The 12,375-nt window shown below is 46.5% G+C and overlaps 1 protein-coding gene across 2 annotated transcripts in view; it reads left to right on the top strand.

Annotated features, from left to right (window-relative positions):
- LOC102563781 (exonuclease V) overlaps window positions 1-11,485 on the top strand; it is a 264,829-nt gene extending 253,344 nt beyond the window's left edge. For both annotated transcript variants that reach the window (XM_014608018.2, XM_059717111.1), the window contains 7 exons: window positions 4,015-4,281; window positions 4,896-5,237; window positions 6,122-6,448; window positions 7,324-7,404; window positions 8,087-8,103; window positions 8,194-8,234; window positions 10,025-11,485. In XM_014608018.2, the coding sequence (XP_014463504.1) occupies window positions 4,015-4,281; window positions 4,896-5,237; window positions 6,122-6,448; window positions 7,324-7,404; window positions 8,087-8,103; window positions 8,194-8,208 (1,049 nt within the window). In that variant the 3' untranslated portion in view covers window positions 8,209-8,234; window positions 10,025-11,485. The remainder of the gene's footprint in view (window positions 1-4,014; window positions 4,282-4,895; window positions 5,238-6,121; window positions 6,449-7,323; window positions 7,405-8,086; window positions 8,104-8,193; window positions 8,235-10,024) is intronic.
- The last annotated feature ends 890 nt before the right edge of the window (window positions 11,486-12,375 follow it).

The raw sequence follows: 12,375 nt of genomic DNA, 5'->3' as shown, positions 1-12,375 counted from the left end.
GTGAGTTATCTGCTTAGACACTTGAGTCACGTGAGCAAATACCAGATGAGTGCAGCATGAATATCGAACCAACCAAAAGCAGGGGTAGGCTCTCTGATCTGCAAGGATGCTGGCAGACGCACCTGGATGGCTCCTTTCAGCTGTTCAGGGAGGGTGACAACGATCCCGCGCTCCAGGGCTTGAGGGCAGTATCAGAGCATGGGGACTGGGGCTGAGCTGATATTAATTCACCATTGTCAGAAAGTCTGTATACTTATTTAAGCCCAACCTTTGAGCTTGCTTTTACTCCCTCTCAAAGAGACCAAGCGTCTTACTCTTGCTTTGTTGCGTTCTTGGTACAGCAAGAGGACTGGGCTTCCCAGATGAGCAACCTGTCTAGTACTAGGGCAGCCTTTTTTGATTGTACCAGTAGCTTCTCTATCTCTGAGGCCAGCTCCTTTTATTTATGATAGTGCAGTTGCCATTTCATCCTGCCGAGGAAGAGGATTATGCCTGGCCTTCTAGGATGTGATGCCTGCAAAGCCCTTTACAGCCATTCCCTACCACTTTCAGGAAGTAGCCAAGTGTCATCAAATCCATTTTATCAATAGGGAAAACAGACAAGAGTTTGTGACCTGGCTGAAGTTGGAATTCAAATGCATTAACTAGACCAGACAGCCTTTCAGTGGTTGAAGCATCAATGAACACTCTTTTCTTTTCTTTTCTTGTGAAGTTATTAAACCCTCCAGTGTGGTCCCTGGTAAATCTGGTCTCTGCTGCTCTTGACTAGAAGACAAATACAGAATGAAAGACCTGAAATGAAGCAACAGCAGCATGTGCATGGGCTGTCAAAGATCCATCTAGAGCGTATGCTGCATACTCTTTTTTTTTTTTTTTTGACATAGCGTGAGGGAGAGAATAACTGGGCAGCACTACAGCAGACACTGCTGCACAAAAGAACTTAATATGCATATGCAGACAGATGCATAGAAAATAAGACTGAGCATCTACAGAGCCACTGATCATTTCATGCACTCCTTCACATCACTGGGCTGGCTTTTTGCTCGCGTATAAACTATGCTCATGGACTGTTAGGGCTAGGAGACTGTGCAGCAGTAAGTCACATACCAAAGTGTGGTCTTCTTTATCAGTGGGGTGAATCAAAATGCATTCTCACTCAGGGATTAGTATTATTAGTGTGGCTACATTTAGCTCCCAGCAAGACATTACGGGGATTTTTAAAATGATGGAAACGAAACTGTTTAAAATGCTGGAAACATAACATAAAATGGAAACACCAAGAAAAGTTTATTTACAGAAGTGTAGGTTTTTGCTTCTGCTATAAAAGGAAAAATGACCAAGACAGTTTTTTGTTCCAATTTAAAACTCCATTCATGGGCAGGGAGCAGGCCTGGAAAGTCTCTCTCCCAAAGTTACAAGAATGTGAAATAAGTCTCTCAAGAAGAGACGCATTTAATACTTCATTATTCCTTTCACTCCGTGCTCTCAAAGTTTGGTGTCTGTACACCTAATGGGCTGTGGCACTCAATTTGACCGAGATACTGTTGAGATAAGAACTTAGAAACATTGAAAAGGGACAGTCTATTTATAGGGATGATAAGTATCTCCAGAACGGCAATAATAAGCGCTCAAAATCTTCATGCTCCAGGGTTCAAATCAATCTTTTGTTGGGAAGGGAGGGAAGATAATCCTATAATTGCCTATAATGGCAGAGCTTCTTGCACTGTTCCTTGAAGGAAGGGTCAGTGATAATAAGCCAAAAGGACCTTTGCTCTAATCTAATCTGATCAATGTTATTAATAAAAGATATCATCTCTACTACGAGTCCTGGTTGCCTTTTCCTCTAGACCAATACAGCTACAACCTGAATACCATTAATAACCTAATACTTTTGTACATAATCTACATGAGAGAAAGAGAGAGTGGGAAGACTCCCACGGTGGTTAAACTAGCAGTATACACGTTTGTGAGCTGGTAACTCCAACCCATCACAGAGTTAGTAGGAGTGACCAGATCCCGCTGTCCTGTCATGGGACAGCTCAGCCCCTGGGAATTTATTACATGAAGAGAGACTGCTGGAGATTGCCCAGGAGATGGCAGCACAACCCCCTGCAATAAGGCAGCTGCATTTGTTTTACAACAATAGGGCATTGATGTGTATCAGATTGTTTTCTACATACGAACACACACTCGGAGCCGCTCCAGCAGTCATTTCTCCAGCAAAGCAATGCGACAGAGAGAAGGCCGAGCCATTCATTCCCGGGCACCATGAGAACGGATCTGAAATCTCGGGAGTGCGTATTTCATGCATTTTTAGATTATTTCACTGACGGTTCTTCCACCAGCTCATCTTTCCAAGGTATCAAATGCAGCATTTGAAAGTGTAGCAGAAGGAGAAGGAAGGGTGCTCAGATAACCCCTGGTGATGAGGGTGTTGACAAACCTAAGCAGACAGACAGACAGACTTAAAAGCTATAAAATGTATAGCTTGAGCCCTGACATTTTTGCAATACTTATAATTTCTTCCTCTTTTTGTCACTGAAGTCAGCTGCTCTGGCTCTAAGTGCAAACGGATCCAAGCTGAAATATGAACTAGTACTCGAGGTTCATCCTACCTTGTACCAGCTGCCAACTGTACCAAGAGGGTCTCCTTTTGGCATGGCCATGTATCCTTCACCCTATAGGCATCCCTTTCCCTGTGGTCATGCCCCATATTCTAGTTCAGTTGAGGTGAGATTAGCATAGAGTTCACTAAAACAGTACTGTAGGGATGGCCGCAGGCAGAGCTCTCCTGTATCATCAGCTGTATCAGCTTTGCCCTTATGGAAGAAGTAATGTGAGCCTAAACCCGTGTCAGATGCTGGCCGAGGTCCTTCTGTAGGTCCCTGTGGGTGGTACGGCAGGCTGTGATGTGTGTCCCTCAAGGCTAACCCGAAAACACCAGCCTTCAATTGACTTCACAAACCAGCAATTAATCATTTTGAAAGAGGGTGTTGGTGGGAAGAGAAATCTGTCAGGGTAAGTCCTGTTGGGAGTGTTGGTTAGCTTGTGCTGTTGTCTCATCACCATATCGAGTTAGTCACAACACAGAGGGGGAAATAAAGAGAGATTTCTCCTTGGCTTAGTCACAACAGTGTAGGAGGATTCAGAAGAAAGATTTGTCTTTTGGAGTACTTTGCCCTTAGACACAGTGCTCTGCATGCTGGGAGCGATGCGTTAGAGAGGAATCTAATCCGTAAAACTCAAGCCTTGGTCTAGATTTCAAATTTCCCTAAAGAGCACGGTTCCACTTGAATTTCCTCTTTAGCAATAGCATTGCGCACGTCTACAGTGGCTTATTTTGTGGCTCACGGGTGACTCCTTCCATGTGTAGCAGACACTTACATCTTAGCAACAGTGTCCTGAATAAAACGGAGCTCTAAGAGCAAGAATAGTCCTATCCTGGTAGAATGGATCTAATCCAAAGTGCAGCCTTCAGCATGTCCCTTTATTCAGGCTGCTAAGCGGTATGCTTTGCTAATTCCTGCATGGGATCCTCATCCATTTCTGAGGACCAATACAATAAAAGGTACCGCCTGCTTTTCAGAACGGGTGAGCATCCGCACTTCACATGGACAGCAACACCTCTGAAGAATAGGGCCTATTCTTTTCTTTGTGACTCACACTTTATGACTGTGGTTGGGACAGAATAGCTGTCCCCCACCGCCCCAGGATGCAGCAAAGGAGAGGAGCCCGCAGTGTTTGTTAACAAGGCACCCTCTTTCGCTCGTGCCAGGTCTGAACAAGGGCCCCGTTTTTGAAACCGAATCCATAAAGGTAGATCCCGAGTGTCAGAAGTTATTTGTAAAACTGATTTCCATTGCATATGTTTGTGTCCTGCGTGCTGATTGCACCAGATTGAATTTGATGTCCTGGCCTTTGCAGCTGGTGTATGTAAAGAGTTGGACTTCCTTTGCTGCATATTTATTGAGATAGGTGGGATTATGATGAGTCCGTGTGTATTTTTTCATGCAGAGTCATCAGTGGATATTCTTCGGCATGCAGACGGGGATATCAACAAGCTCAAGTGTAAGATTAGCCCGTATTTCACAGATAACACCCAGATTCTCTGGCCAGGGGTGGCATCCAGATCTGCTGAATTAAACCTGTGGTTCACTGGCACAATAAAGCACACAGATAACAAGTTCACCATGACGGTCTTTTTCGTCCAATCCTCAAGTACCCACAAAGTGGAAGATGGCCAGAAGCCTGGAAGCCGTGCAGAGAGACTGCATGCCTCAGGTACCAAAGTAATCCAAGAAATGTAGAGCGATGGTGATCCTAGTCAGGAGGCCAGCAAGCCAGCCACCACGCTGCTACATAGCACCAAAGGTGTGGAGCCTCCGTGCTCTGCCACACCGCAACATGAGGGACTTTAGCAATCCCACATAAGGCACTTAAGTGGTGATGCTAAAGACATTTAACCGGCAGAAAAACTCTGGTGGCTGATGAGTGCTGGCCGTAGAATTAAAACATGTATTGTTCAGATGTATAAAGAAAGGAGTTAAATTCATTTATCCAAAGTCCAAAAATATATGTCCTTGGCAGAGTTGGGAGTAGTGTCTTTTTCCTACTCTAAGGCCATAAATAAGATATAAATTGGTTCAGGGATGTATTTGGTAGCCGTGTTGGTCCGAGACACAAAGAAATGCAGAAGTCTATACAGCTTTTGGTTCAGAGATGATGCCTTTTTATTAGACCAACTAAGATAATTAATATAAACTGGTACTCATTTGTGCCACGACATGGCAACTCGTTCTCTGACCGTGTTCATTTGGCTTAGTGCGAGGCTTTCCCATCCCGGTTATGGCGGTGGTGCTTTCTCATTTGCACGTCTCTCTCGCTTTGTCTCCGAGGCGTGTTCCTGGTACGTGCTGGGCCTTCTGTCGTTCATTCTGGCTTGAAGAAGGACGTCCTCCTCAACTGTGCTTTCTCGGTCGATCACCATGCAGATCTAACCATCAAATGGGTATTGCTTCGGAAAGGGGGAAGCAAGAAAGTTTTATTTGCTTACAAGGTCTCCACCAAGAAGGTGGAGCATCAGGATAAGCGAGTGGAGGCGTTCCTGGCCGAGATCCCCCGGGGAAACGCCTCGCTCTTACTAAGAGGGGTGGAAGTGAGAGATGAAGGAAACTACGTGTGCTCAGTGGCTGCGTCTTCACTTCTTGGGGAGCAGGACATCAGGCTGCAAGTGCTAGGTAATGGCTCTTGGGGGCAGGGTTTAACATGCGGGGAGTGCTCAAAATACGTTGCAATTCAAGAAGGCCGTTTGACTGGATTGAGATGAGGCAAAAGCTGCAGGCTGGTTTTTGTTTCGCAGCATAAGGAAGAGACTTGCCTTGACCCTGAACTCCAGGTGCATTGCTTGGCCTTTCCGAAGGAGCCTGCTGGAGACGGGCGAAGGGGGAGAATCTGAGAGGCTCTCAGTCAGGAACCTGTTTGGTTGCCCTGAGATCTCTCTCTGGCTTGCTTTGACTTGCTTTCTTGCCATTTAACTCTGTTTCTGTGGAATCGCTTGAATTAAATATAATAGCACAGAATGGGAGATATGCAAGTCCACCAGGGTGGGTCACTGCAGTCTTTGCTATAACAAAGAAAAGTCTGCCGCTGCTTTTTGCTAAAGGAGCATCCTTTAGAAAAGCCATTGAGCTCATCTACAGTAGCCACCTTCTTTCAAAAACAAGACAGTCACTATACTTAGAAAGGCATAAGCAATGTCAAGGGGTTTTAATGGCTCCAGGACTACCCAAAACAAGAGAGAGAAAATTCATTAGGTAGGGAACACATATGTTTCCTTCCTTTTGGTTAAATCAATTTTATTTTTGTAACCACTGTAGCAGAAATACGTATTTCTGCTGTAGCAAAGATCCAGCGATAGATATGAGAGAAACTAAACGTGTTGGGAAGTAGCTTTGTCACAAGACCTAACAAAGCTCCTTGACATGGGGGAGGGCATCAGAAGATGCCGTTTTGATGGTATGGAAAGATTCCTGTCCCCAGTGGGAAACGGAAAGTGTTTTTAAGTGTGGGGTTAGAGTTGATGTGAAGACACGCAGCATTGTCATAACTTTTTCTTTGTCAGAAAAACCGACGGTGATGCTCAATGCTGACTCCCTGTCCTTGGTGGAAGGAGAAGAACAGAAGCTGGTCTGCGACGTTAAAAACTTCTATCCTCTGGATGCCCAGGCACAGTGGTTTCGGGAGCCGAAGAAGCGAGGCATGCTCCCGGATGTGATAAAGCACATTCTCTTTAGCAGCCACAGGGAGAACAGCAATGGGACTTACAGCTACTCCAGCTACTTCTTGCTTACAGCCTCACTGGAGGATGACGGGCTCAAATACACTTGCCACGTGGCCCACCAAAGCTTGACATACCCAATCAAGAAAAGTGTGATGCTGAGTGTCACGGGTAAGGTTTTCACTTGAGAAAACAGCCGGTCCGTGGCGAGGAGAAATCTGTTCTCTGACCAGTTTTGCCCCCATCAGTGTTAAGGGCTTGATTGTTTAATAACACCAATAAATCTAGTGTAGAAGGAGCAAAGCTCTTGCTCTGATGATGGCCTGGGAGGGGGAGCAGAGGAAGGAGGAACTTCCTGTGGACTAATGTCACCATGTGCTTAGCAGCATCGGTGTGTTGTAGCTCAGATCTCAAAGAAGAGACAATGGAGAACAACTCACAACTGGATGTCAACCTTAGGAAGACCACTAGATGCTTGAAGTGTGGTCCAACAGCTCTTCCACCTGTATAGTCAGTCCTGGAAGAGAGATACCAAAAAAGTCTCGGCTCTCAACCATTTTCTTTGGAATTCGCTTTAGTGAAAAAGAGACAACTTAAAAGGGAGTCTTTCTTTAGGACGGAGCCAACTACGGAGCAGGCAGTGGCTTGGGAAAGCTTAAGAAGCCACAATAGAAATTAATAGCAATCACCCATAACATTAATGTAATGGCAATTGGATTCTTTTGCAGCTCTGTTTTCAGCCATCAAATATCAATGGACATTTTACTGCCAGCCATTACCTGGGGATGAATAGCTAGTGCCTAACCAGTCCTCTAGCTCCATTTGCTAATGATATCCAGGAAGTGTCTTGCAGCTTGATCTTAGGCACAAATTTATTGGACTCTCAGTTGTGATTTGTTCTTTAATCCTCTACAGTCCAATTTTTAACACATACATGTTAATCTGGCTTGGTCAGGGCAATGGTGAACAGTGTTCTCTGTGTAACGCCTTGCATGATTCCTTCCTTCCTACAGTTTGTTCTTAAAATTATTCCTTTTTTTGTGTAGGGGCAGAATCTGTCTGGCCCTTTGTGGTCCTGGGTGTCCTAACTGTGCTTGCTGTGACGGCATGTTGGTATCTGTACAAAGGTAAAGCAAAGCAAAGCAGCAAGTCTGGGGAGGGAAGAATTGGCTGTTGGCAGGATTTTGTGCCATTCCTTTGAAATTCAGGAATTTCCAGAGCTGTCCTGGAATATAAAGAGAACTTTAATTGTAACTGGGCTACATGTGCAATTCATGTGAAGCAATGAACTCCGGCACAGTTTGCATCAGACTTTATTGCTCCCTGGCACAGCATTTGCACGTGTGCCTGGGACCGCAGCACGTTGAGCCCGGGAGGAGCAGCCCCAGCTGGCAGGGGGTCCCAGGAGTCAGGGCTGCTCTGACCCGGCTCAACGTGCTGCAGAGGGGCTGGCTGGGCCACGAGGGTGCTCCAGCGCAGGACCAGCCAACAAGCATCCCCCGCACTGTAGCACCCTCATGCCCCAGCCACAGCCAGCCCCGTCGGTCTGTATTGCGTTTTGCCATATGCAACTATGCCACTGTAGGATCGTGCTTGTGTTGGCCAGCACTATCCTACAGCAGAATTAATTAGTTCACTGCGGTCTAATAGCGCCGCACATGTAGATGGTGATGCTTTACAGCAGAGCTAATTAATCAGCTCCACAGTGAAGTGGCTCATGTAGACACACCTGCTGAGCTTTATTGTCCTGCTGCTTTGAAGCAGTATCTCTCGTTCATCCTTCTCACTTACCTCTCTTTTCCTTTCTAGTGATGACTGCCAGTCGGGTAAGCTTATTTTCCATTTGGAATATGCAAGACTTTTATGTACTTTCCATTGGGCTGTTCTCTGACGCGTTTCTGTCTTCCAACTTTCAGCCCAGACCCTACTAGAACTCAAGGCTTTTCACTCCGCGCAGGTAAGGGGCAAAAAGATGCTCACCGGTAAAATGAAGTAACACGTAAGGAGGTGGCTGCATATTAGGATTTCTCAAACACTCAATGTTAGTCTGAAGTCAGTAGGGTTCTTGCCACTTGGAGCAGAGTTGGACCAACACCGAGCCCTTGTGAAAATTGCACCCTATATCATTAGTGGAGTCAATGGTTAAAAAAGGGAGCTCTGCCACTGAGTCTTCATCACCTTGGGCAAGTCATTTATCTTCTTAGTGCCTCCTTTACCTATCAGCCACATAGGGAGGATGGTATTTATCTGCTACTCCTGGGTGTTTGTCAAGTAATATGAGATACTTGGATGCAAAAGGCTCAAAGGCTGCTTGCAGATGTATAAACTCCCGCAAAAATCACACTTTACTTTTAACTTGGCGCACCCCCACGCCGAGCCCAGCGCGAGGCATTGCATTAGTTGGACCCAGCTCGCCCGTCTGTATAGATCGGGCACTTCAGCGGTGCTTTTATCTAATAGCTGATTGAATCAGCTATTAGATAAAAGGGCCAAAAAGCCCCGCTGAAGCACGTGATCTTCACAGGCGCTGCAGAGCTGGGTCGAACTAATGTGCTGCCTCTTCCAGTAAAGTGCAGTTTGTTGGGTTTTTTTTCCCACATCTGTCAGCAGCCAAAAAGTCCTGAAAATGTTGTGTCTGTCTGTGAAGTTGCTTCCATTTATTCCCTAATACAAACAACACAAAGAACAGTTTGGTTTTTTCCCCAATATATTTCTATAGCCGGCAGAAGCAAAGGGTAACATTGCCTTCCCTGGGAGAGCGGCAATATGTACTGACTTACAGAGCGTCCCTGCGTGGTGTTGCACAGGCAGCGATGTATTCATAGGAACTTGGCTAAAGGTCTGAATGTGCATGTGTGCATAATACCTTCTGCTACCTTATATTGCCATCACCAGGTCGGCCTATTAGCTGCTTTTGTTTAATCTGCATGCTATACAAGAACCGTGGTTTTAAAAGCTATCTAAGGAACCTACGGGTGTTGGGTTTCCATCCTCAGTCTAGATCATCTGAGTGTGGTGAGCGAGCCAGAGCGTCTGTGAGGGAGCTCTCAAAGTTACGGAGAAGTGGGAGATGGTTCCCAGTACGGGAACAGAGGAAGATATGCATAGGCTACCTTGAGAAGACCCCCTGCTGTTTAACCGGCAGGGCTGGTGGGGAGAGGAGAGAGACGTGCTGTGTTTTACTATATAGAAACCGAACGGTATTGAGGCCCGTAGGCAAATGCAGAGGCATACAACAAGCAAGTTGCAGAAGCTTGAAACTAATGTAAAGACAAAAGGACTTGGAGACTTTGGTTACCATGGTGCGAGGCTCGTGGCTGTCCAACGCCAATGGGAGAGGCAAAGAAAAATGCAGAGCCCGGGATCACACAGCTAGGGAACAATAAGATTTTCATTGATGTGATGAAAAACTGTCGGGAAAACAAAGTGAGGAAAAAAAATTCATGTTAAGTTTAAAGTTTTCCCCTCTGAAAATGCTTGCCGGGGTTTCACTGACATTATTAACCACGCAGTGCAGTCTAGGGGCCACCGCTGAGATCAGGAAGCAATTTTTTTTTTTTACTGCCACATTGGTGTGGGGGTGTTTGCCTTCCTCTGTTGTTGGGGTGGGGTACGGTCCTCTCCCTTGGATCTCTTAATCGTATTTTAACAATCGAGAAAGAGGCTGTAGTGTCAAGCAAGGATGCCTCTATGAAATCCTTCCCTGGAATCAGCATAAAATGCCCTTTTTGTTCCTCTCCCTTCCAGAACAGTGTTGCTGATCCCCTTTGCTACAGCTGAAACGCAGCCAAAAGTGGAAAGAAAGCCTGCAGTTGCCGTCGCACCGTGGCCGGATCTCCATTGCTTTAGTTGTACCTGGTGTCTGGAAAAGCCGTACCCTGGACTCTGACTCAGAAACGCTGCTCCTGGCAGGGGGAGAGTGAGAAATTGGCCGTGCAGCACACAAAGTCTCCGAGGTATAAATAAGATGCACGGGAACTTGTTGGATGACATAATGGAGAGAGAGCAATTCAGAGGGCTCTTAGGCTTTGTCCATACACGGTGTGCACTGGTTAACAGGGTCTTTATTTATTGTTCCAACTGGTGATGGTTATAGAGGCACTTTAGTCCCCTCCTGTACAACATAACCTCATCTGCGGTGCGGGGGGGGATTTGTACTGCATCCTTTAGGCTGCCATAATCCAAGCAGTGCAGCTGTCGTGTAGAAGGGACCTTAGATGAGTTCCATCTTAAATTTGGGGGTCTGATTCTTGCCCTGCAATTCGGGTTGTCACTCGCACAACTGCACACCAGCTGTAACATATTTTCCACCTGATGTTGCATTCGTTTTGCTCCCCTGAAAATAACTGCACACAGCGAAGTGGAGAGCAGGGTCCTTAAGGGGCTCGAATCCAGCATTTACCAGTCACCAGATGGGCTGTGCTTGTGTATTGGGAGTTTTTTTAAAGCCACTCTTCGGCATTCAGGTACATTCTCCCAATAACTGAACTGGACGGGAGTTTATCTCTGCTCTCTCCTCACTGCAGCAGTGGCCTCCATTCTGGTGCTTCACCACTGCTTGCCTTATGACCTGGACACATGACATTAATGTGAATTCCCTTGACTTTGGTGCAACAAAGAATGCTTTACCTCGGAGGAAGAACAGCAGGGAAAATAACGTGATGTAAGTTGTATGCTACTGTAAGTGTTCAGCAGCCCAGGATGACTGTGGACGTACTTTTGCTCAGTGCAAACAGACCACATAATGGTATAGTGCCTACTGTGACAGCTACCCGGGGACAAATGATCATCTGTCTGCTCCAAATCCCAGTACAAATTTAGTGCAAATATGGGTGGAAATAATATCAGTGTTAATGTATTGTATGTTCTGGCCCCAACTGCATTTCTGATCTGGAACAGCCTTGCGTATCCTGATGCTTTCACAGATGTTTTAGCTTTCCAAACATGCCTTGCTTTGTTTTAAGGACAAGGATTTCTTAGGGTGATCTCTTTTGTTAGGACAGATTTAGACTAGCATTGAATGCAAGACATTCTTCATTGCTTTGTTGTACTGATTGTTTTGATGTAGCTGCAATGTAGACAGTTCTGTCACCCTGCTTTCTCAAGTGTATCATGTGTTTTCTGCCTGCTGCCTGCCATTATTCACTTTATGTGTGTCCTCAATATGGTTTGGGGCAGGTGGGAATAATACAGAACACATATGGGTCACCGCTGGGCAGAGATTCTTTTTTTGGAGGAACTGATTGACTGCTTACTCTGGTTTTGGCATGGTTGTGTTGATAATACTTGTGCAAAAATTTCAAGAATTATGCTCTACGGCTTAAAACCTAGAAATTAAGCTGCAAGACTGTAGTGGCCCGACAGAGGATTCAGCAGGTGCTCTGCCACATGCACGTGGGCTTCCAGGTACTATTTAAGATGTTGGTTTTTGACTTGCGTAGCTCTAAGCATACAAACAGTTGTAGTGAGATCCAAGGAGAAGGATAGAAGCCATAGACATGCAGCTGTTACTTCTGCACAAATCTGTAGCATCAGAGGCATAGCCAAATGCCTCCAATTGGTTGGACAGCTGCCCTGCTCCCCCGCACCAGGATATTCTGTTGCAGACTGTGGTCCTAGTTGTGTCAGTAGGGTGAGCCGATCATCCTAGCCTGGGCATCGAGTGAGGGGGCAGGGGTAAGGCATGCAGCTAGGGTGTCATGTGAGCCAGTGCCACTGCAGGGGGAAGGGGCAGGAGTGGCTGTGGGGAGGGAGGGGGCAGAAGATGGCAAGGGAAGCACACAACAGCGTTGGGTCTGGACAGTCCACGTGGCCCCCTGCCCCAGCCGGACAGCCCTGAGCTGCTGGTCCCCTGGAAGTAGCCATAGCAGTGTGACCCAGAAGGGCCCTTCCACACTAGCTAGGACTCCTTAAAGGGCCCCAAAAGCATCCCCACACCCTCCTCCAAGTGCCCCTTCCCAACACTGCACCAGGTGCAGAAATGAGCCCCTTGAAGGGCCAGAAGGGCAGCGGGCGAGAGGGAGAACGGCTCTGCTCAGCGTTGCTGGAAACAGCTCAGTGCTGCAGAGGGCAGGCACTTCTGGAGGGCAGCAGAGTGC

The sequence above is a fragment of the Alligator mississippiensis genome, chromosome 14 (genome assembly GCF_030867095.1).
Source record: "Alligator mississippiensis isolate rAllMis1 chromosome 14, rAllMis1, whole genome shotgun sequence".
NCBI lineage: Eukaryota > Metazoa > Chordata > Crocodylia > Alligatoridae > Alligator > Alligator mississippiensis.
This window is presented reverse-complemented; position numbering and strand designations above follow the sequence as displayed.